The sequence below is a fragment of the Melozone crissalis genome, unplaced genomic scaffold, assembly GCF_028551555.1.
Source record: "Melozone crissalis strain CALT ecotype California unplaced genomic scaffold, PUWL_Pcris_2 ptg000036l_1, whole genome shotgun sequence".
Taxonomy (NCBI): domain Eukaryota; kingdom Metazoa; phylum Chordata; class Aves; order Passeriformes; family Passerellidae; genus Melozone; species Melozone crissalis.
Window position 1 is genome coordinate 21,600,785 of NW_026535814.1, and position 25,950 is coordinate 21,626,734.

At 41.3% G+C, this 25,950-nt stretch overlaps 1 protein-coding gene across 3 annotated transcripts in view; it reads right to left on the minus strand.

The window, feature by feature from the left end:
* DYM (dymeclin) overlaps positions 1-25,950 on the minus strand; it is a 209,594-nt gene that overhangs the window by 152,106 nt on the left and 31,538 nt on the right. For all 3 annotated transcript variants that reach the window (XM_054283294.1, XM_054283293.1, XM_054283296.1), the window contains 2 exons: positions 15,804-15,929; positions 13,317-13,459 (listed from right to left, as the gene is read on the minus strand). In XM_054283294.1, coding sequence (XP_054139269.1) covers positions 13,317-13,459; positions 15,804-15,929 — 269 coding nt within the window. The remainder of the gene's footprint in view (positions 1-13,316; positions 13,460-15,803; positions 15,930-25,950) is intronic.

Below are 25,950 nucleotides of genomic sequence, written 5' to 3' on the forward strand. Positions count from 1 at the left end.
AGTTTCCTGTATAGGTAATTTCTCATGAATATCACATCTGGCTTGCCCAAGCACTACAGAAATCCAAGGTAGTTCCAAACACTGTATTTCGAAAATAATTCAATTCTCTGTTGAGTAAAACTGTTTTCTTTTGACTTATTTTGTTCCTCTTGCCACATTTTTCTGTGAAACAACACTTAACACAAAAGACCCAAGTGTCTATTGCTGACCACAGAAATTGAAGTTCTTCATAATGTTATTTAAATAACTAGATATAAAGAAATTCTAAAATTACATATTAAGGTTTTAGGTTTTTCATCTGAAAGATGTCATGTATTTCCTCAGGACTGGAAGTGGTTGGGGACATTTTATTTCAACACTCCCACCAGACATCAATGTGCTCTGCGTGTGCTGTACCACATGACATACCTGGTTTGCATCTGGAACGTTGCACCAATGTTTCTCCTTCAGATGGTTAAATATGTTAATTATGCACTTTTCCTAACTGTGGTTTTCTGATTGTTTTCAGCATAAACTGTGTAAAAAGCCCAACACAGATCACCTAGTACTCTATGAAAAATCAAATGCTCCTCTGTTTGCTCCATCACTATGAATTCAGAGCATGATCAAGAAGCGTGCCTTCTTTCCCTGGAGCACTTCGCACCACTGCTAAAACTGACAGGTTGAAAGTTCAGGGTCTCATCTGAAGATTTCCTCTGAAGTTACTGGGATTCTGCACAAGCACACAACGTCTCTGTGCATAACCAGACCCCAGAACCACACATTGCAAAGCTATAAATATACATCCTTTGCCACGTAGAGGAACAGGAACACTTTTATACCACACAATCTGCTATCATCATCTCCAAAATAATTCTTAACTTGGGAAGAAATTACGGCCTGTGAGGGTGCTGAGGGTCTGGCCCAGGGTGCCCAGAGCAGCTGTGGCTGCCCCTGGATCCCTGGCAGTGTCCAAGGCCAGGCTGGACAGGGCTTGGAGCAGCCTGGGACAGTGGGAGCTGTCCCTGACCATGGCAGGGACATGGCACTTTAAGGTCCATTACAACACAAACTACTCTGTGATTCTGTGATTTGATGATACGTGGCAGTCCTGGGGGCTTGCTCTGTTTCCAAAGAATGGTACAGATCCTGATATGTTTACACAAAGCCTTCAGAAGTATTCAGAGAGTAACGCAAGACCAGCTTATGCACTTAGAAAAAACAACTCTTTAGACATGTAGCCCCTAGTAAGATTTGTGTTTAAGAGCTTTGCCAGTCCAAAAGAAGTTTGCAAGCCTGATAACTGCAATACAAGATCTTCCTTGAGAACACAGAGAAAAAGAACAAAGACGGTTCTCAACAAATTATTCACTTCTCTCTTATTCTACTGGCTAACCTTCTCTCCATTTTTTTTGAATCTCACTACACAAAGCATTGTATTCAGGCAGATATTACATGGGTGGTACAGTAAGAACTAGTTGTGTAAGAGCTATTTCTTGCCTCCAAAGTCCTAGTTCATTTAAGCTCTAATTCAGATCTGCTGAAAACTAGTTTGTTCTAAAGTCTTAAACGAATCTATAAATCCACCTTTTCCCAAAGGTTCAAACCCAGCTGTATGAAAGACATCACAGAATGGTTTGGGTTGGAAGGGACCATGAAGACCAGCTCAGGCCATCCTCCTGACATGTTTTGTGTGAATTAAGACCAACAGGAAAGTGAAAACTCTCAGTTCAGGCTGAGTGTATAGGTCTATGTATTTATCAGCATCAGAGTCTCATACTGCTGAACAAAAATCCAAAATATTAGCTGGAATGCTATGAAATTCAGTCTTTTAACAATTACAAGGAATTTTTCCAGAGTCAGACTCATTCTGAAATTTTTCATTTAGACAGAAAATATTATCCTGTTCCTGACCACAATTCTCTTATGAAACCTAGTTTTAAATTTATTACCTACCCAATTCAGCACAAGAGTGACAAGGTCTCAACTCTGTCATTATTAATATCCACAAAAGGAATACAGGGTTTGGATCCCAGCCAAGGAAAATCTGTCCATTGTACTGCAGCATTTCTACCAGTAATAGTCTACCTCAAACCTCACAAAATGCTGAAAAATCAAGAGGGAAAGAGAGCAGTGTTTGGCACAAATACTGGACAAAATACTATCTAGAAAGACAAATATGAAAGCATTTGTTTAATATGCTAAATAAAAATAACGTGTGAGAGCCTATCAGACCAACTTGCTCTCCACTTGGCATAAGCAAGCCCCAAACAATAGTCTAACAAAGGAAGTTTTTTACATTAACTCTTGGATACACACTCACATCAGGAATGGGTTTGCATCACAACAGCCATTTACATGTAAGCAACAGGCTTCATGTCAGCAGCCAGGTCCTACCTGGGTTAGAGCTGTCAATCATCCTCCCACCCACAGCTGCTCCACCTTCCCAGCTCCACACATCCCCATTCTTTGTCTTACAGGACAGTAACAAAGATGGAAAGGACCAGGAGACAATATGGGACACTCAGGCAACAAGGGATTTGCTTCTGTGCCTGTCCCTCAGCCTCTCATCGATCTAGTCCTTTCCTTTACTTCACACAGCACTTAAGTTTACAGTGCTTAGTTTTGTTAAACTCCAATACTTGCAAAAAGATAAAATGAATAAAGTTGCCTTCCAGCTATGGTGCTGGTAACATTTCTTCCCTCTTGCTCTAGCCCTTCACTCAGTCAGCCTGCATAAAAGCAGCATGTCACTTCAGCCTGAGCCACATCCCCTCATTGTGACAATCGCCACCACCCAGACACCAACTGACAGAGCTTCTCAACAGCACAGCTCTGGGCTTCATATATATTCAAAATCCAAATAGAAATCTAATTGCTTAGAAGCAAGCAAAAATTCACACTTTCCTGTAAGGATGCTAATTGAATTTCCATGTAATGCAGAAATTTATTTTTCAATAATGGAAATCCATTCTTTTCAACCAGGATGTCTATTCCTAGGTGCCACATTCTTTTCTTGTTAATAGTATTTTTCTTTCCCCAAAGTGAGTCACTCTGGAAAATGCCATTCGCTTAAAAGAGAAAAACTGACAAACAACCCCAACTGTCACAAAAATGAATGTTCATGCTCAGTGCTACAACTACTACATACCAATAACTTAAACCTCAATCACGAAAGTACCAAATTACTCAACAATAGTAACTGGCCTCAGGACAAGGAAATAAAACTTAAATCTGCAACTGTGAAAATAGTTTCTACTAATACACTGCTAAGCACATGATCTGTTTGGCTTTGCTCTGCTTTGGCTGGGAAGTCTTTCGCAGAAAGACGGAAAAAGTTTTTGATGGCTTATTCAAAAGGAAAAATAGCCATTTATCAGGTTATGTAAAAATCTCATACTTGTGTTGGAAACTACAGTTTGGCAGAACACATTCAATTACCACTGGGTCTTCTAGAACATTAGGTAAAAAATAACGATGGTATAATCGCATTAAGGGTTTGTCTTTGTTGGTTTAAGACAAAGATTTTAGTCAAAGGCCTCATTAAATCTTAGATCATTCTGTGCAGAGCTTAGCTCCTCTGTGGGTCTACAAAAACAAGGAAGTACAACTATAATCCATAGAAATAAAAGAAAGATGGAAAGACTTCCAAGTTTTTTATGCTTAAAAGTAGAGGAACATTTTCCCCTTTTGAACAAAAATTATTCATTAGAAACTAATGATCATTAGCTGTGAAAATGAAATTATTTGTGAAATCAACCCTCAAAATCAAACACTTCAGTCCATATAGCCAATACTGCAAGTTTGTGCTCTTAAGAGCATACTCAACAAGGCTCAAGAAAACATACTCTGAGCCACATCCAGGTGATGTGTGCTACAACCTCCAGGGAGGTTGTAGAGGTTGTAGCACCTCAAAATTACAAAATATTTTGTAGCCAAGACTTTCACAGTATTTCCTCTTAGCACAGAATGGTTTGGGTTGGAAAAGACCTTAAAGCTCCTCTTGTTTCAGCCCTTTGCCATGGGCAGGGACCAAGCTGCTCCGAGCCCTGTCCAGCCTGGCCTTGAACATGTCCAGGGATGAGACTTCTCTTATCCTTCAAAACATTTTTGTCTCACATTCTGCAAATTCAATGTATTCTTTGCATACCAACCACAATAAAAAAATGCAAATAACCAATTTAAAACAAGGTTGCTTAGGAAAATAAAGGCACAGTTTTATGATCTTTTGAGTTTTATGATTTTATGAGTCAAGGAGCAAAGCTTCTGTACAGATCTGCAAGACTGCAATTTGGAAGTGCAAATGTACACAGAAATGCACACAGATATTCTCACTACAGATTAAAGAGAGTCAAGTATCCATCTGATTCTGGGTTTTGGTGCTCTTCAAAGTTTTGCTTCCACAAAACATTTTGTTTTCCTTCATTTCCCTCAGAGATCCAGCAAAAACTACCACAGTCATCTCCTAAAAGCACAGTATTCCTTCACACCATGCACATTCAAAAGCCAGAACAACAATTTCTACTTGCATTAATGACTCATTTATGGAGGTAGCTAATTACCCATCTCCTTCTGGACAGGGGCTTAGCACTGGCAAGACAGGTACCACTTTCTGCAGGGAATATTCTTGTCTCCTAAGTACTATTACTAAATCAGAGTTCACCTGCAGGCTCCTTAAGTAAGCATTGTATTTAATTTATATATCTTCACATTTAAGCACTGTAGTTGAGTAGACATCGCAAATCAAGGCTTCTCTCCTGACATAAATATTGAAAGGCAGATCAAACTGTTTCAGAACTTGAACTAATTTGATCATGAAACAGAACTTCCGCATCTAAAATGTGCCTCTCCTATCACAAGTCCATTCCATGCTGAACATATTTCATAAACTTCTCTTTAACCTATTACATGTCAAAAAGTCTACCAGACTTCAGGAGTTATTTAGTGAATGGGTTAAAATACAGATTTTCCTTGCAGATGCACTAAAAAAAAATCTATCATCATTTATTTCAGGGAAGGAGCAGAAGCTAAAGGTGAGAGGGAACAGGGAACTAAACAGAAAGCACAGACACCCTTTCCTCTACCCTTGTTTTACCTATAATGTATCAGTAATAAAATATATATAAAACCTTTAAAAAAATGCAAAATAACACGACAGCTTCACAGAACTGGTACTCCAGTAGCCTACTGGAGCAAACAGAACCCCTAGAAAAAGGAGCTAGCTAATCAATATTTCCAGACAGGCAGTGCACAGCATTGCCTTTTCAAGCCTTTAGTCTTTACACACACAACCAATCAAAAAAACCACAAAATTTAACTATTAAAAGGAGTTTCACACGCCAGGCAATGTAACTCCCCTGCTCTGCTGAACATGGACAATGGTTAAAATTAGTGATCTGATGTCTGAATACTCCCACTCCAAAATATGGTACAGACATCTGGCAGGACAATGAAAGGGAAAACAGTTAATGTGTTATTCAGTAACATGTAATTTATTAACAAAAGCAGCTTCGGATGGATTTAATCCATGAACAGACCTGAAAAACAATTTTTAAGAAAGAACAATAGAAACCCAAGGAATTTGTTGAGCTTTATCAATGCTCTTCCATCCTGACTTGCAATGTAGCTCAGTTTCTCCTATCCATCCAATCTGTCCAAGGCACCTGTCAATTATCAGACATCAAATTTAGACCTTTCATTACATGGCATCACTGCATCTGGAAACAAACAGATCATCCTTTTTCCTGACCTATCCATTTTCATGAGAAATCATGCAGCTAAACAATGCAGCCTGAGCACTTTAGTGCAGGTATTGTCAAAATTATGAAGAATAAATCCCTTATGGAGCTGTAGGTTGTAGGTGTTATTTTAACATCCAATATTAGTGCAAAAGAACCTAATCTTGTGAGTCATTAATGCTACAAAATCTGCATCTGCCATCTAGAAGGAGTACCATCAAAAACTTCAAGATCAAAAAACCCTGGAATAGTTTGGGTTGAAAGGGAAAAGCTTAAAGCTCATCCCATCTCACCCCTGCCATAGCAGGGACACCTTCCACTGTCCCAGGTTGCTCCCAGCCCTGCCCAGCCTTCGACACTGCCAGGGATCCAGGGGCAGCCACAGCTGCTCTGGGCACCCTGGGCCAGGGCCTGCCCACCCTCCCAGCCAGCAATTCCTAATTCCCAATCTGCCAAAATCTGTGCCTGCCCTCTGGCAGTGGGAGCCATTGCCTGGCTGCTGTCCCTGCCTGCCTTGTCCCCAGGGGCTGTGCAGCTCTCCTGGAGCCCCTGCAGGCCCTGGCAGGGGCTCTGAGGTGTCCCTGGAGCTTCTCTGGTGCAGCTGAGCAGCCCCAGCTGTGCCAGGCTGGCTCCAGAGCAGAGGGGCTCCAGCCCTGGCAGCAGCTCCGTGGCCTCCTCTGCACTGGCTGCAGCAGCTCCAGCTCCTTGTGCTGCTGGAGCCAGGGCTGGGGCAGCTCTGCAGGTGGGCTCTCACCTGAGCCCAGTATCTGTTAACACTGTACAAGAAGTGCAGCAGCCCACAGCAAGAAGGTACCAAACCTTTAACTCAGAGAGTTTGGACTGTTTCTTAGACAGCATGGATGGTCAAGCATCTTTGTCATTTGAAATATGCTCAAAAATGAACTTGAAAAATACTTTTTAAAGCCTTTGCACATTTATTGCTAAAATAAAGATTAGGTAGGAAATGAACATTCTTGTTGACACTCAATTATAAGGCAAAGAGCTATGGATTTCTTACCATCCACTAGAAAAAATTTATAGGACTTTAAGAAAAAGTCAAACATAACAGCTTTTGCTGCTCAAGTTCATTTTTTTACATAGATGATTATTGACATTCTTTAATTATAAATATTGTCTATCTCAATTCTATTTCCATAATTCTCTAGAGCAAAGAAGAATTTGGAAAGCAAGAAATATCTCCTTCTCAGCCATATAAAATTCCTTTTTTCTAGCCCTAATCCTTGCAAAATATCAACTTTTAAAACTTTGTTACAATACATCAGCTTGCTTCTTGGTTTCCTTTAACAAGCAATTTCCCCTAAAGAATTAAAGCAAAACCATTTTTGAGCCAATAGGTTTTCTCTTCTCTTTTATAATGGGTTATTTGAAGCTGCTCAGGTTTTGGAATATCAGGATAAATGTCAGGGAGATAAATCACCAGCACACCTCGTGAAACTTGCTGCTGCACTCTCAGTAAACAAGCTGAAGCATATGGTTACAATTAGGGTTTGTATGACCACAGAAATCAGAAGCTCTAGTCATGAACCACAGCCTTGCTGTGCTGTGCACTGATGGTCCCTGCTCCAAACAGCTGACAGAGCTACAGCACAGCTCCCTGCACAACACAAGCCTGGGCAGTGCCAGCAAGACATCACAGAAAAGAGTTTAAAAACACATAAGCCTCCACAATGTTAAGTATGAAAAATGTTGTCACTGTCACAAGGGTGGAGTGGTGGCAGTCAAGGGTCCCCAGGAGCACCAGCCTGTCCAAAAATAAAAGAAAAATGTACAGTTTCACAGAATATCAGAATGGGTAAAGGTGGAAGGACCACAGTGGATCATCTGGTCCCAGCTCCCTCCAGCAGCAGGGTCATCCCAAAGTAACGGCACAGGATTGTGTTCAGATGGTTTAGAATATCCCCCAGCAAGGAAGACTCCACACTCACTCTGGTCTGTTTCAGTGCTCAGTCACTGCACAGGGAAGTTCTTCCTCAAGTCCAGGTGGATCTTCCTTGGCATCAGTTCCACTGGTGCCATTGCTGGGTCCCACAAAGAGAGTCTGATCCCTGCTCTGACACCTGCCTATAGATACTGATAAGTCTCTTCAGAGTCAAAGATTTTTCAGAACTATCAAGCCCAGGAAATGATAGTATAAACTGCTATTCTGGGAAACCATGCTTTTCTGTCACTACTGTCAGTGTATGTGCAAAGAGCAGAGCTCACAGAGCAAAGCCCATGCTACCTGTACAGCTAGTTCTGACTAATAGTGGTTTACTATCAAAATAATGTTGGTGAAGCTAACAGGACTGATCAACAATTTCATGGACTCTCAGGATGGTCTGAGTTGAAATGGGACCTTAAAAACCATTCCAAACCCTCTGCCATGGGCAGGGACACCTTCCCCTGTCCCAGGCTGCTCCAAGCCCCATCCAGCCTGGCCTGGGCACTGCCAGGGATCCAGGGGCAGCCACAGCTGCTCTGGGCACCCTGGGCCAGGGCCTGCCCACCCTCCCAGCCAGCAATTCCTAATTCCCAATCTGCCAAAATCTGTCCCTGCCCTCTGGCAGTGGGAAACCAACCATTCCCTGTGTCCTGCCCCTCCTTGTCTTGTCTTAGGTTCCTTTCTAGCTCTCCTGGAGCACCCTGAGACCCTGGCAGGGGCTCTGAGGTGTCCCTGGAGCCTTCTCTTGGGCAGGTGAACATCCCCAGCTGCAGAGGGGCTCCAGCCCTTGGAGCATCATTATTTCTTAATTATACTACAATTGTTCTGGTTTCAGATCCTTGTCATTCAAATCCCAAGAGCCTGGTGGAGCTGGGGACAAATGCCACCAGAAGTGCTATTGCTGTATAACCATTGTATACTCTCACACTATGCAAATACACAAAGATAAATTACATTACAAGAAACAGAACATACATGGCACAGTGTACATCAGAGAAGTGTCTAAGAGCTTGATAGTGAGTACATCTCTGGTCTGCACACATACTTATCAGACACAATATATTTCTGTACCAATGCAATTAAGGCAGAAGGTGAGTTTTTGTCATAAAAACTTGAAAACTCTCAAAGGCGATACTGAGACACTGGTCAGGCAGCAGCAACCCAATTTCGAACCAGCTTCTGTGGTCCTTGTAGCACCCAAGCACAGATTTTGGGCAGGATGAAGCTGCTCTGGCACCTGTGCAGCTCTTGCAGACTGCCCCTGCCACAGCTACACAACCAGAATACTCAACTATTTATTCTCAAAGTACCTGTGCTTGAACTGCAGCCGCACACTTTGCTCTGTGTCAGGCACATTGTCACGGGAACTAAGTGAAAGATTAAAGATCTGGAAACTTCCTCAATCTTCCTATTCAGACAAGGGAAAATATCATAGTTACAGCATCAAGAGGATGACACTTACAGACTGTAAGCAAGAAGGAAAACGAACAGACAGAACTGGAAAAGAAAGCTCAAATGTATGTTTCCATTGTGGTGGGCATGAAGAGGCAATTAAGCATTGACTAAGCACCAGAGATAGACACCAGACCTGTGACACATAACAAAAAGGATCTGGAAGGTAGAAGCAAGTAGAGTGTAGCATTTGCTAGCAGAAGTAAAGGTTGGTGAAACCATAACAATAGGAAATAACAGACACATTGTTAGTATCTTTTTGTGTCTCTCTACTTTGATATATTTTAATGTAGATATTACAAATCAGGCTACACAAAATTGAAGAGGAAACAGGTAGTAACATAAAACACTAAATATTAATAAACAGTTTTCTTGTAAAGTTAAAAATTACCATTCAAATGCTTCTATTAACCAGAGAGTAGCAGCAAAAAAAAAAAAAAAAAATAGAATAACCTATAGTGTATATAAATCACAGATATACAACAGAGGTCTGACACCTTCAGGTATCCTAATGCTGAACAGTACAGTGCAGAGTAAAGCATATACTTGCCTGATATAACATCATCAATGGCCAGGAATATTTCTCTAGTTCCAACCAAAGTATACAGACATGAGAAAACAAGCCATCACTGATCACTACACACTGAATTCTGCAATTTCTATTAATGCTACAACAGTGCATTTTTGTGGCAGATTAGTTATGATGATGACTTGGCTGATTAATGAAGCTGAATCCGGTCAGTGACTCTGCTTGAGCTCCTTACAGATACAGCATTGTACCCCTCACATCTATAAACACCCTAACAGCACAAACCAAGTCAATAAGATCCCACTGATGCAGTAACTCCTCACTTCTGCCAGATGCATTAGTGTCTGGAGTTGTTTTTAATAGCAAAGTATAAACTGGATCAACTATTTCAAAGGAAACCATCTAAATTGACTTATTTTTCAACAGTCTTGAGTAGCACTATCATTCCCTGTCTTAGCACATCATCTGCTTGGCAGTTCCTCACTCTAACAAGGATTCTATTTTGCAAGCAATAAAATGAATAATTTAAAAAAATATTGCTTGTCCACAAAAAGTTGTCTCAACTTAGTTGACTGTAGACTATGAATTGGCAAATGTTAAGAAATCTCAACAAAAAAGAAGAGGGAACTTAGACCCAGCAAAAAAACTTGGGTTTGAGGGTAAGTTGGTTCAATGTGCTTTGTGAACCAAGAATAATTTCTGGTTTTCAATAAATGAGTTTCTAATATCTAAATTCTACTGCCATGCATATTAATGTCATTTATGCTTCACAACACTGCCCCAGATCTAGCAGCACTTTACAATTACTGTGTACACCTACTGAAAGACCACAAAGACAAAGCAAAGTTGACTCAGTAGAGAAAAATCTCCTTTATGAAGTCACAAAAATAAATACCATTATTTTTCTCCTCCTTCCAAAACCACCATTGTTTCTTTAATTATTGGAGCATAACAGAATTGGCAGGACAATCCAATCCAGGTATTTTATATCCAGGACAGAAAAAGGTCCTTGCACAGAGGTAACCTGGATCCAGACAGAGGCCAAACCCAGAAGTAATTGGTGTGAGGATGTTGGTTGTGTGGTTTCAGAGGAAGCTCATGAGAGGAAGAAAAACAGGCTATGAAGGATGAGAAGCAGGAGAAGGTTAACTGTGGGAAAGGGTAAAATTCTGCTCATATCGTGTATAATTATCACTGCTGCTGAATCACAAGGAAGGAAAAGGAGGGTGGATCTAAAATACGGTGCTTGTAAGAGTTTGTTGATCTCCTGCTGCAGTGCAAGTGACTACAAAACAGGAGTAACATTACACATGATAATTTAGACAACTGTGGTATCAAGTAAAATAATTAACATGTACAATAATTATTTTAGGCCTTGAAATGTCATATTAAAAATACTTTTTTTTAAACCAGGTTCCTATCTCCTTTCATCCTAAGTAGATTGTATTTAGACTATTTCAGTAAACTTACTTTAAGCATTATGTGGTATTTAAAAGGCACCGAGCAACACAGAAGTGAGTTTTCAATTCCTCCAGTCTTTCAATTTCTATCATGTAAAGATTACAAAACACAAAAAAGTAATGCAATACAGAAATCACATCAAAGTTTTCCACAGCTGTTCATTGCTCAAAATTCCCTTTTGTTCCCTAACAGATTGTCACCTCGTGTTGCTGCATCTTCATTTGTGCTATGCTCTACCCATGTACCTGAGGCTACATGAACCAAAGTATTGATTTGATAAGAGTTAATTCAGAGATCAGACAGGTAAATATGCCATTTACTCTACAATCCTACTGTGCCCACGTTTCACCTATAGTCCAACATCACATATAGGCAAATATTTTTTTAAAAATCTCAAGCAACTGTCTGGGCATGGACAGAAAAAACATTTCTGTTTTTTAACAGGATGTGGTACTCCTCTTTTCCCTTTTCCCAGGCAGGAAATTAGAAAGCTCTTTAAAAAGGCTCCTCTTCTTAAAGCTTTAAATGAAGACACTTAATTTGTCGGGCTAAGAGATGGCACTTCAGGTACTCATGAAAGAAGCAAGAAAACAAGCGTAGGCGTATGCCAAGGTAGTTGCTAAGGGAATGGTTCAAGAGGAGTGAAGGAGGTGGGAGTGTAGGAAGAGACAAGAACAGATGTAGGCTGAAATCTTAAGAGTTTGCATTAAGAAATGGAAACTTAATATACAACGGGTAAAAAGTCACAGGGGATATCATGTAAGAAGTGTTACAGAGGGAGGCTTGAGTGGTGGCAATATGGATGCATTTACAAATCAGTCAAGTAACCAGAAGAGGGGAAGAAGTGTTTTGCCTGTGGCAGCACTGACACAGAAAGACACTGGAGAGATCAGAATTAATAATAACATAAATAACAGCAATTACTCCGGTAATACTACGTACCAAAACATGCAGCAAAAACTGAAAAACTACAATGCAGATACTGAAAACTGCTTCAGAAAAACATGTTAAGGGCAATTTCTCATTGCAATTGAAACGAAGGAGAAGAATATACCTGATGGGACTCTCGAATAAAGCACTGCAAGGAACAATTTAATTAACCTGGCGTGCGTGTAAGTGAATCGCAAAGCCAGCCACTGCTTTGCGCTGGGTTTGGGTTAGGGACACGAGCCAGGCGCGGCGCCGGAGGTGCAGCCCGGAGCGCGGACGGGGCTGAGCGCAGCAGCCGTGCGCTGTTACTGCCGCCCTGAGGAGGGACGCGGGCACTGCCTCCGAGAGCAAGTTCTGGCAGACCCCTTGCGGCCTGAACTTTAATATTCCCTCAGGAGGCTGCCAGTGAATTGATTTCACAAAAGAGCTAAATAAATAGTATCGGTTTTAACAGCAACTGACTTGCAAAGTGTTCTCTAGTTTATCGGGGAGAAAGAAAATAATATCTACCTTTGCTGTTAGCACTGTATTATGTTTTATTCTCATTCAGTGGAAAAGAAAAAACCTCTAGGATAGATTTTTATATACCAGTAAAACACATCTGGTGTGGGGAAGGGAGCAGCCACCAAACAAAACAGAGTGTATAGTATAACAAAAATGAGAAACCTTCTTCTGAACAACAAATGGCATCAAGTCTGCTATTCTTCGGGCAGTATTTCTACAGCAAACATTCTGGGAAAGGTCAGAATCTAGTCATACTGATCAGGAAAAAACATTAGTCAACTTACTGGGAAAGGCACAATATGTTACAAAAATTCCTATCTAGGTTGCTCCCTTACATCAAAGAGCCCTCCTAGGAGGGACCCCTTGGGACCACCTAAACCAGTCTTTCGTTTAAGCAGAGCCACAGAGCAGGTCACCAGATGCACAGAGTAATTGTAAAGAATAAAATGCGCACGTAAAACTATTTCTTGCAACACTTTAAGTAACTTGAAGTATGTGATTCATCAAATAGGGCACTACTTGGTTGGTTGAGGGTTTTTTAATGTGTGAGTAAAAAAACCCAGGGGCTAGGTGATACTTTTACCATCTGCTGTCCTGCAGGTATAATTGCTTCACATTCTAACACATCTCAAGATGGGCCACGTAGGCCTGTGGACAGCTTTTCTACACTGGTATCACTTGCTGAAAAAGAAATGGGCTACAGGTGTGTCTGCAAGAGAGGGCACACAGAAGGCAATACTTCATATGGTCTGAAATACAATTTATAGAAAATCAGACTCACTTGCCACCCCAGATGCAATTCCATAGAGCAGTCCTCCTCCATCTGTTTGCTGCTGAAAGACGTGGGTCCCTGGAGGAGGGCTTCTCTCTTGTCTAATGAAATTATACAGCAAAGTTTTCACAAGTCTGCTGGTGTATGGGAGACTGGAAAGGAAAAAAAAAATTTAGTTGACTCACAACTCACAAAATTTGGCACAACAAAGTCCAGTTAGGGTGCAAATGCTAGTGTTTGGCATTAAAGATGGTCAGTAACTCTCCCAATGCTGACAAGACTGGAAAGGAAAAGAACACCAAGGTCTTGCCCATGCAAAGCTGCCCAGACTTCATCAAGGGTCTGAAGGAACATTTTCCACAGCAGGATCATGAAAACTGCCTTCTGGGTTTTGTTTTTTAAATACTACTTTTAAATAAACCATTTAGTTTGCATTGTATTCACTTACCTCAAGACATAACTGGAAAAGAATTTATGCAATGGAAAGGAACGCTGTATTTTTTCAGTTTTCACTCCATGCTCTAGTAACACAGAAGAGGTACCAACAGCATCTTTCTACACCCACAATATTTTTGCTTGTGTGTGCAGCTCAGAACCAATCTTAAACATCTTTTCACACCTCAAAGATTCTATAACTCTAGGAATTTGCAAAGACCAATGAAACAACCAACCTCACATCAATGAATCTGAAAAATGCCAGTAGAATTTGTTGGGTTTAACAAGAAGGTTACAGTATTTCCAAAATGGAGTAGCATTTCCACAACAGCAAACAGCTGACTCCAATTCCCATCTGATTTAGAACTGAAAAGAAGGAACTCTGTTTAGGATAGACTGTCTGACCATCTGTAGTATCCGAGAAGGTAAGGAGCTAATGTTCATGTCCCAAACAACAATAGCTGCATGGTGTGGAGCCAACCAAGGGTTTTTGGGAATTACAAGCAAGCACTTGGTAGAAACACACCCGAGGAAGACCAGGATGTGGCTGGAGAAGGGGCCATGTGGGAGCAGGGCAGCATTTCAGGGACAAACCTCCTGGCTGTGGCTCCTGCAGGAAAGCACAGCCTGGCACAGGGACAGGGCCAGAAGGGCCGGGCTCTGCAGGGGGAACTCTGAGCCCATCCAAGGGCCCAAAGCCCCAAACCATTTCCAGAGAGGCCTGAAGGAACCACTGTGAATGAGAACTGACTTGCACAAAAGGTGGGAAACTTCTCCCCAGCAAGTGGAAGATTTAAATGTGCCCCACAAAGCCCAGGGCCCCAGGACATCCCATCAGCTGGATCCACACTGGAGTCAGGACTGGTGATCTCTCTTGTTTTCTTCCTTTCTCTCTCCCCTTCTTTGATCCAACCTCTCTCTTTTTCTGTGTCCCTCTCTTTCTCCTTTTACAGAACCCCCCCACCTTTATCCAAACCCCACTGCGCTTACACTGGAATATCAGGGACAAACACTGTTTTCCATGCCAAGTGTGTAATTTACTAATAAAATTTGGCAGATCCTCTGACTTTTGTCATTCCTTTTGATCATGAACATCTACAAATCCTGGGAGCTTCCCTCTCCTTAGGGGTGGGATGTCACACCAGTATCACTCCATCTGTTCATATTGCTCTCGATTCCCAGCCACCAAATTCCTACATCTCTCTCCAGAGGTCAGGCTTCTCCTACTCCCAAATCAGACCTCTTAGATCACATACTGTCTTCCCCCAAACACTCCCCATTTTCCCCCAAACCCTTGATTCCTTCCATCCAGAGACTGAAGGATACCCCACACACCCTGAGGCTCTGGCTCTATCCTGCTGATGTTTCAGGCTGAAGTCTGCCCAGTGCTCCAAGCTGAGCCTCACTCCTTCCCCTGCATGTCACAGTACTATCTGTCTCTTACACCAAGTAGAAACTTCAGGAAACCAGAGAATAAATACATTTATGAGAAATTTGCCCACATGGAACTTGAAGATGAAAGAGAATGAATGGAAGCCTGACTAAAATCCAAGTAAGCCACAGTGAAAGCACTTGAACACAACCACCAACTTGCCAGAGCAAGTGGTATTACTCACACAAACAAGTCTACCCCCGGCTAAGTGTTCCCTTCAGCTCAGCCCAGCATGTGTACTCATCTTTCCAAGGACTGCTGCTTATCTGGACGGCAAGAAAGCCCTAGCATTTCTGAGGGACTTGAGTTCTCCAGGCTGCAGTGCTACAAGATTGATTGTTGAATCAAAAAACCATCCTGAAAACTAAATACTGTTTAAAGCTAATGAAACTAACCTCAAAATATAAAAGCTATTTCCAAATTAGTTTTACTGAAGTCTGGGCTGTGAACTTTCCACCCAAATCCCTCCAAGAGCCTTTAGAGATGTTTGTTTTGTGATCTCTTTTCTTTTGAGCAGAACAAATTTTCTATCACGATAATATTTTGCTGCCTTCTGTTTTCAAACAACCTAAAGAAGCCACCAGCAGCATTTTCTTTGCCCTTAGGCAGCACCCCAGAGCAGGACCTACCATCGACCATGCATCAGGTATCTGTGAATGATGCTCTCTCGCAGAATCTCTTTGTGGAATAATTGGCAGGAAAGGAACACAATGAGAGTTGTCACGGCTTCCAAGGAAATGCTGTATGTAATATCTCTGCAGAATAAAGAGAAAATTACAGAGATTAATCTACTGAGTTGTTTACAGGCTGATTTCCAAGAATACTTGGTAGCTTCACCTGAAGTTAGACACTGTGTAGCACAGAGAGATTCAACTGGGAACATGTAAACAACAAATTGAAGAAACTCAGAATCCTTTCATACCAAAAATGGATGTTTTTCTTAAGAATAAGCAATTTTTTCAGACACCAAAGGACAAAACAATGTAAAAAGAGGTATTGCTCATGGCATTCAAGTTGCAATTGATAGACTGACTACACCTCTTCCTCAAAATACTAAGTATCTCTCAAAAGTGTGTCCTTTGTACTATTAAACAAAATTGTCACAAAGCCATCATCCTAAGTGAGGGAATGAATGTCCACCTAGCCTAACACAGCTCCATCTGCCAAGAAAACTGGATTCCTATGAGAAGATTGTAATCTACAAATGCCAGCTCAAGTGTACAAAATGCTCAGGGTATCAGGACACATTGCTCAGTTTTAAACGGTATTTTTGAGGTAACAGGGAAGTAGAAAGTTTCAAAGTATTACAAGGTATTCAAGATAATCACAAAGAATGAGCTGCAATGCTTAAACACAGACACCAGACAGTTCAGCACAGTTCATTTAGCCCAGGTTCATTAGGAAAGGCTGTGCAGCAAAACAGATGACAGGCACACTATTAAAAGTATCTTGCGCTTTCTGTTCCCACCTCTGCCTATAATGACCTTGTTACAAATTTGGTTTTTAAAAGGGAGAGAAAAACGGCATTTGCCTCCTAAATCAGTAACAAATTGCAGACTGCAAGAAACCTTTTAAAACGCAATGAACTAACTTGGACATGAACCAGTATCATTCCTACTTTCAACCAAAGACCATTTTTTACGTCCTCCAAAATGAGGTACCTCATTTGGTGCAACAGCACCACCCTGCAGTTCATCAGAAATATTGTTATCAAGTATTGTTATTGTTACCACAAGTTCTTTTAATGCTTCTCCCACTGTCACTATTTAATTTCCACAGTATGCTTCACAATCCAGTATTGCTAAGTTACAATGGTTTCCCTGCAACAGTTATCAAGGTTTTCTGACCTGGGACCTATTGGAAATTCAAAATCTGTTTATTATTGTCAAATGCAAATATTTAATAGTACCTCTATTTAAGATTTTTAAAAAATCAAAACACCAAAGAACAAATCAGCATCTATGTTGGTTAATCAGTGGTGCTAAATTTTTCTTTGTTGCAATGCCACCTTCCAAAAATTTTATACTCAACAGTTAGAACAGGTATAAGCATAAAACTAAGTGCACTTTCAAACAATGATGATTTGAAAACTACAGTGCAATCTCCCAAAACAAAACAAATTGACCCCAGAAAGGACTAGATTTTCATTAGTCTCAGGATCAGAGCTGGTGTGGTCCTCACTAAAACACACAGCATTTTATTTAGAAGAAATCAGTCTAATTTTTAATACAACCAAATAGCTTAATATTCTCAAGTGTGCTGCCAGATACACTGCAAACAACACACATTAATGGCAAGTGTGAAAACAAGAATTTCATGCATCACAATGCACAGAGAGCTTAAGTTAAGCTCTTCTGCAGCAGCTCCAGGCCAGAGTTTCTCCAGAGTGCAGTTATTTACTCAAAGCCAACAGCAAACTGGAATCACAATTTCCTGGATCACAATCCACAGAACTGCACCACCTCTCATACAAAAATGTTTTTAAAAATGAAGGTTGTGCATATTCACTGCTTTTTATTTTCTCTCACTTCATTTGAGTATTTGAACCCCAAACATTTGAAGTTATGGGTTGGGAAAGGACATACTGCCTAAGTAACATTTTCCTGAAAATCATGATGTCCTTTTGAATTACTTTTACTCTCTGCAAGTTACCTGACTTTTTGCCCACTCCTGAGGAAGTTCGCCAGTGTAAATGCTGATAATTAGATCAGGCCAGAGGTTACACTCTGATCTGGTTCCACTGCAAACTCATCTGAGCCAGAAGCAAGGCTGCACTAGGAACAGTGCCCGCTCCCTCTCCAAACCAGAGGAGCTGTGCAATCCGCCACCCACACGCATCCCAAGCAAAGCAAAGAAGACTTAAATACATACATAACATCAAATTATCAAAGGCTCAGCCACCAGCAAAAAAAAAAAATTGAGAAATGTTTTTCTATCAAAATAAAAGCAACAGTTTGGGAAAATACTTTTTTGATATTATAAGAAAAACATTTAGAAACTTATCATTATGACATCAGCTGAGAATACCAGAACAATGTCTCCTACCCCAAGGTGATGAATGAAAAGGGTAACAACTTCATGACATACTACAGCATGCACTGGGTCACTATTCAGAAAGGAAACAAATTTTGGGGTCTAGTATACTTTTTCTCCATTTCAATCATTCATTCATTTATTTTTATTATAACCCACACAAGTGGAATAGCAAATTTGAGGAAACATTACAAAATAATTTTCTGTTTTGACAAGAATCAGCATAAAAAATAAACTAAGAAATTACTGCACTTTATAAAGGAAAAAAAAAAAATCTGCTTTCAATATTCTTATATAACTCAGACAGAAAAATACCAGAAAGGTAAATTCAAGCAGTCCCACTTAGTGAGTTGCTCTGATTTTCTCTAAGTTCAAAACCCAGACAGGGCACATTTAATTGTAGAAACACTCCACTCAAACCTGTAGAATCTGTTCAAATTAAATCTGCTCTGACATAAACACAAGCAGGGTTCTGATATCTGGGGTAACCCCTCAGGTCCAGTCACCCTTAATTTATCAGCACAATGATAAAGCCTCAGAGCAAAATTATTTTCTCCACCACGGGTAAAATGTATGGTTTTCTGAAACTCAGGCATTTCTAAAGGATCACAAGAACTACCAGGAACTTCTTTCAACTTCAAAGAACACATTGTTTATTTATATTGAGAGACTATATAATAGGAGGACTTGGTTTTGATTTTTTTTTTATTTTATTCAAAGCTATCAGTCATATAGAATGACTTTACATGAATTTATGCTGATCTTCAACTTCCCCTGAAAACTGTTTGCTTGCAGATAAGGAGGAAACCAGAAATAATGAACTCATGTATCAATTACATGTCAAAATTATTTAGCTACTTCTTTCAGAAAACTAGAATGTTGTTTTGAGCTTCTGTGGCTTTTTTTTTTACTTCTCAAGTGTCTTGCAAAACAAATTAAAAAATCTACAGATAGAGCTCACACTCTATGCAAATGGAGATCACAAAGCAATGTAACAAAACATGCAGAGGTCTTTTCTTTCTCTTGTTTTGGATTTTCCCTTTTGGGGATTCATTAGTTATTCTCAATTTTTTTCCACTTATTTTCTCCTTCCCCTTTCCAAAGGGAGATATAGTCCCATATCAGGAAGATAAGTCAGCAGATACTACAGGTCTGTCTCTCAAAAGACATCTTGAGTCTTTCACATGGAAAGAATCTGAGACAGACTGAAGTCCAGAACTCATGGCAATCGTTTCTCTTCCTTATCCCAGGCAGCTGTCCTCCTGGTATACCCCATGCCTGGTATACCCTCCTGGTACCATACCTGGTATGCAGGGACATCCTGGGACTGGATGGAGCAGGCCCAAGTTCTCCCAAGAGACACCCAAGCTAAAACTGATTTCTGGCAACAAACCTTATACATAAACATGTACTCTCTGAAGAAAATACAGATCATGTCATATCTATCCGAGATTATGTTAAATAATGAATTCGTCATAGAATGAGGAGCTCCAAAATGCAAGATTCCCCAATACCAGCATAACAAATGTGTGTATTTAACACGTGTTTGGCGTCTACATTTCAATGAAAAACTGATACATCAATGGATTCCTTCCAAAAGCAAATGATGCCAGATCATTTCAATTAAATTTTTTTAATTAAATGACTACAGAGTTTTATGATTTATAATCATAAATAAATCAGTAATCATTAGATAACAACTTATTAAATCAAAAGACAAAAATTAGAATAACAGAATGGTTTGGGTTGGGAGGCACCTTGAAGCTTATCCAGTCCCATTCCCTGCCATGGGCAGGGACACCTTCCACCACCCCATCGCGCTCCAAGCCCTGTCCAACCTGGCCTTGGACACTTCCAGGGATGGAAAGTCCACAGCCTCTAAGAAATAATTTCTACTGAGTCAGACCACATTCCATTTTAATCTGTGTTGTCAGGTAGGTAACAGAGATCCTGCACTCCTCTGGGACCTCTACAGCTGCTTTAAAGCAGCGCTGCTTTTAGACATACAGTAGTACTTCTTTAGAGAAATTGGTGCAGTACCTAATTCTTCCAACACATGGATTGGAGAGAGTATCACTTCTCTTCTGGTCTTCAACCAAGAACATACATTTTAGTTAATTTATTTTATTTATTGACTTTGGTGGCAAACTTGTAAATTAGAATCATCAAATCCTAGGCTGGTTTGTTTCAGAAAGGACCTTAAAGCTCATCCAGTTCCACCCCCTGACACAGACAGGAACACCTTCTGTTAGACCAGGTTACTCCAAGCCCTGTCGGACCTTAGCCCAAATACTGTTCCCAAATGATGCAATCACCCCACACAGAACAAAAAAACTATGATCCTGTTAAAACCACAACTCCTCAGTATCCTGGCATCTGCTTTATCAATTCAAAACCATGTGGATGACCTCCTATCAGCATCACCTACCAAGAACTTCAACAATCTACCTATGTGTCACCATCCTGCTGCTGCTGGCTTCTCTCCAAGACCAAGCACTGCTCACAAGTGCTTTCTATGCTCCCAGTCATTCAGCTTTGTTCCCTGCCTGTGAGAGAGAGGTCTGTGACAGAGGAACCGAGGTGAAGCACAGAGGCACCACAGAGGAAAATCTCAGCTACGAGTTCCAATTAACACTATGAAGGCACATGCTGCTGTAAACACTTTAATTACTCAGTGAAAAGGAGCTATTTCTATATCAGCACACAGAGGCTGGGAGCTCATAAATTATTTCACACCTACAGAGCAAACAGCCTGAACAGTCAAAAACCAAACTCCAAATTTCAACTCCCACCCCCAGACCGAGCCCCCTCCCTGTTCAAATATTTTCCCGAACTTTCACCCAGCCAGAACTGTCTACTCCGAGTATTAAAAGGTTAAAAGGTAACCCATTTTCTAATTTAGGAGAGTTGCCAAAAGGGCTGATTCATACAAAAAGTCTCAAATCATACAGGAACCAGGTTTCATTTCCCTGCTTCCTGAGGGCCCACCAGAAAGGTGAAAGAGGAGTCACCACAGAGAATAGGATCAGTTTTTAAAACTGAAAAGCAAGTACAATATCTGGCTATCAGTCTCAGGATACAAGTACAACAACTCAAAGAGAACATAATCTTTCCTCTTGGAAACACTCCTAATTTTACACTCACTGATGGCACATATGCACTGTGGCAGCTGATAATGTTCTACAGTCATTACAGCTGACTCCAAACATTTGGGAGATGTCCCAGGGGGGCACTCAGCAAACACAGACTGGAAGCAGAAAGAATCTCTGACATTTCGTACTGCATCTCCCCCATGCCGGGCATTCTCAACTGGGAGAAGAATAGGGTGAGAGAACAAAAAATCCCAGAATGGTTTGGGTTGGAAGGACCTTAAAAATCACCTCATCCCACCCCCTGCCATGGGCAGGGACAGCTCCCACTGTCCCAGGCTGCTCCCAGCCCCATCCAGCCTGGCCTGGGGCACTGCCAGGGATCCAGGGGCAGCCACAGCTGCTCTGGGCACCCTGGGCCAGGGCCTGCCCACCCTGCCAGCCAGCAATTCCTAATTCCCAATGTGCCAAAATCTGTGCCTGCCCTCTGGCAGTGGGAGCCATTGCCTGGCTGCTGTCCCTGCCTGCCTTGTCCCCAGGGGCTGTGCAGCTCTCCTGGAGCCCCTGCAGGCCCTGGCAGGGGCTCTGAGGTGTCCCTGGAGCTTCTCTGGTGCAGCTGAGCAGCCCCAGCTGTGCCAGGCTGGCTCCAGAGCAGAGGGGCTCCAGCCTTGGAGCATCAACAATATGGAAATACTCTGAAGTTGTACCTAAAGGATTAACATTATTCTAGAGCCTTTTTTCACAGACCTGTTTCTTAAACATCTGGGACTATGTGACTGTGTATATTGTCGCCTCACTGATAATTATTTCTTCCCTCTACAGATTAAAAATCCTAGAATAAACTTTGGACTTCTAAATGTTGCACAGAAGCTGTATTATTCTCCTTTTACTTTTCATATCACCATGTCTTGTTGCCAATATCCACTAAAACTAATTAAAAGACATTACTTTTCAAACAACAGCTCACAACAGAGCAGCCCAAATTCCTACAGAAATGGACAGCTGCAGAGACTCTCAGGTGTAGCTTCCAGGAAAGAGGAGATGACCCAGGTGATCAAACAACTACATTAGACCATCAGAGAGTTCTACACAGAGCCAGACCATAAGAATCACATCAGTGATGCAGCCTAAGTGAAAGTGAACCTGCTCCACAGTCTCTCTCTGTCTTTGCTGTTCAGCCCCAAATACCTGCAAACAGAGGTTTTTCAACACTCATCATCTTTTGTGGAAAGAGGGCTGAAAACCATATATGAAAGCAGATTATTAGGAATATGATACACAGCATAATATATGAAAAAACTGCACAGACCTCTGATACTGTGCTTTGAGGTGAGGAATTTTGTTACAAATTAAAGCACACTAGTGAACAGATAGAACAGGTCACAGAAAAATACTGATCCAAGTCTAAAATAAAAAATAAACTAGAACAGAGTAAGAATATGTGATACAGATAAAGGTTCTCCTACCACCCCAAGTTACAGCAGTAAATAAAACTCCCTTTATATGAATCAGCTCCCTCCTAAACAGAGCACAATAGTCTTAAACTTAGAGGCTCTTCAAAGTGAAGAAACACAAATCTCTCTCAGTTTGGATATTTTCGCTACCTTCAACCTCAGTTTCAACAGATGGAAGTTTGCCTTTGATGATTAGACAAAGTTGCCAAAAATGCAAAAGTCACATGTTTTCCAAATAATGGAGCTACTGCAATCTTGATAAAAATTCCTTGAACAGACTCCTTTTATAAAGAACTACTCTGACCTATTCTTTTGAAAGCAACAAAAATCATTAAAATATGGCACTCCTAGCTAGAACAGAAAACATTTCTTAATCTCTTTGCTACTCACAACTGGCAAAAAAGAAAGCCTAAACATCTAATCATCTGTACATGGCACTTTTCCTACACTGCAGTTACTTTGTAGAGCTTTATAATCAATTATACTGCCTTTCTTCCTCCTACATTTGACTTTTAAGCTCCCATAAAATGCAGCGAGCATCCCTAAATGAGTCAAAACTTTATCAACATTTACATCTTGTCAAGATTGTCAACATTTAAATTTTGTCAACATTTCCAAACAACTAAGACTGCACCCTAAAACAACCATAACTAGAGAAAATAAGGGAATGTAATAGAAATATCAGCTAACTTGTACTGGCACCACAGGGTGCTACTTAGGAGTGATGTAACTAGATCACAGTATTTCATTTTTCCTCCACATGCATTTATAGTTTTTAATGAAGTGAAAATGCACTGATAACAACCAGATGTTCAGTTATGGATACCAGCTCTTAACAAGCTGCTGAAAGAAGCCTTTATAATTTAAAGCTTTGGGAGCTCCATCCTGAAACAAAATGTTAGCAATAGTTTCTACATAGCAGTCATACAATTAAATACTAACATTGTATCTTTTCGCCGACTATGCAGTTCGAATCATTAGTGTACACTCTTGAGTGATAACATTAGCAAAACCAAAGAAAAAGAAGAGTATCCATAGCACACCCAAGGGAACCATATATCAAACATCAACATATGGTAACACCAGGGTTATAAGGGACCGCACAAGTCTAATTGATGAAAACTGTATTTCCTATAAAATTAAACCTGAAACCTTTATCCCTGGCATTTTGTACAATGCAGCACAGCCTGTTTTTCAGAAAGGTAATTCAAGATATGTTTAATAACTCTCAGACACAGCATCACAATGTTCCAGAGTCCCAACTGCAACCTATTTCTGCCTTAAAGCACATTTGCCTTTTCCAATACAAACTAACTTTGAGAAAGATTCTCTTAAACTCCCTGTAAAAAACTGAGACACTTCCAGAAATGCTCTGCCTCCCAGAAAGGTTCTGCAGCCTTTCTTACCAAAAAAAAAAAAAAAAAAAAAAAAAAAACAGCTTCATAATAAGGGACAGAGATCTGACATTTATCTTCTTCGACATCCCACACCTTACTTATTAATTTTGAGAAATACAGTCCACCTGCAATTTCCAAGTATGCTGTAGGTTGTTTTGTACACATAAATGAGCGTATTCTGCCAAGGCTGATAACCAGAGCAAGCTCAGAGATGAGTGACATCTGCCCATACCCAAGAAAAGACTGGAACCCTCATGAATTCTGTGTCCCTGCCAAGCTCAAACTTCTTATATTTACAATCCCAGAATGGTTTGGGTTGGAAGGGACCTTAAAGCCCCTCCAGTGCCACCCCCTGCCATGGGCAGGGACAGCTCCCACTGTCCCAGGCTGCTCCCAGCCCCATCCAGCCTGGCCTGGGACACTGCCAGGGATCCAGGGGCAGCCACAGCTGCTCTGGGCACCCTGGGCCAGGGCCTGCCCACCCTCCCAGCCAGCAATTCCTAATTCCCAATCTGCCAAAATCTGTGCCTGCCCTCTGGCAGTGGGAGCCATTGCCTGGCTGCTGTCCCTGCCTGCCTTGTCCCCAGGGGCTGTGCAGCTCTCCTGGAGCCCCTGCAGGCCCTGGCAGGGGCTCTGAGGTGTCCCTGGAGCTTCTCTGGTGCAGCTGAGCAGCCCCAGCTGTGCCAGGCTGGCTCCAGAGCAGAGGGGCTCCAGCCCTGGCAGCAGCTCCGTGGCCTCCTCTGCACTGGCTGCAGCAGCTCCAGCTCCTTGTGCTGCTGGAGCCGGGGCTGGGGCAGCTCTGCAGGTGGGCTCTCACCTGAGCCCAGGGGCACAGGGGCAGGATCCCCCTGCCCTGCTGCCCACGCTGGGGATCAGCTCAGGGCACAGGAGGTTTCTGGGTCCTAGTGCACATGGCTGGGGCATGTCCAGCCTTTCACAACTTCTGGGGTATAACCAGGATATACCAAAATCCTTCTCCTCAGGGCTGCTCTCCAACCAGTCTGGAACAACTATGTACCTGTGTGTGCAAATCTGTGTGCAAAATACCACACACAGGTATCCCAAGCACCTGAAGCGACATTCAGAACAAGTTCAAAAGGAAGGAGTGCAAAACAGCTGCACAGGTACCTCTGTTCCTGCATTCTGAACACGGAAATGGCATTCCATGCTTTAAAAATATTGTTACAGTTTCAGTGAAGGAGAAAAATACAAGCTTTAACTGGGGTGCAGGCAAGCAATCTATTCAGACAGCAGATGCCAGTTGTATCCACCCCTTCACCAAACTGCATCTGCAGAACCCAAGAGACACACTAATTGTTCAAATCCCCTGTTTAAGGCTATTGAATGCTCTTAACAAAATCTTTGCTGTTCTGAAAGATACTTTGAAGACCAGCTCAGCTTGGAGATTTTAATGGTCTGTCACCAAAATAATTAATCTTTGATAGTATCTTTACAGACAGACATTCTGTTACAGTGCCATTGCAAGCTGCCAAAACTGTCTGTTCTCTCACAGGTAATCCTAAGTTCTGACACAGAGAACATTACAAGTTTGAATATTTCATCTATTCCACTCAATCTATTCCTTCCCCAAATTCACATACTAGGCTTGCAGCTCTCTTGATTAATTCCAGCCAAAGACAAAAAGGGACTAATCCCTTGAAACAGAACAGGGAAAGAATCTCTAGCGATAACTGACCAGGAAGAGAGAGGGAAGCAAGAAGTACACTCTCTATGAAAGCAATCCTGATCACTCTCTTGAACAAAATTAATAATAAAGTAATACCTTATAACACCTTTTTGAAG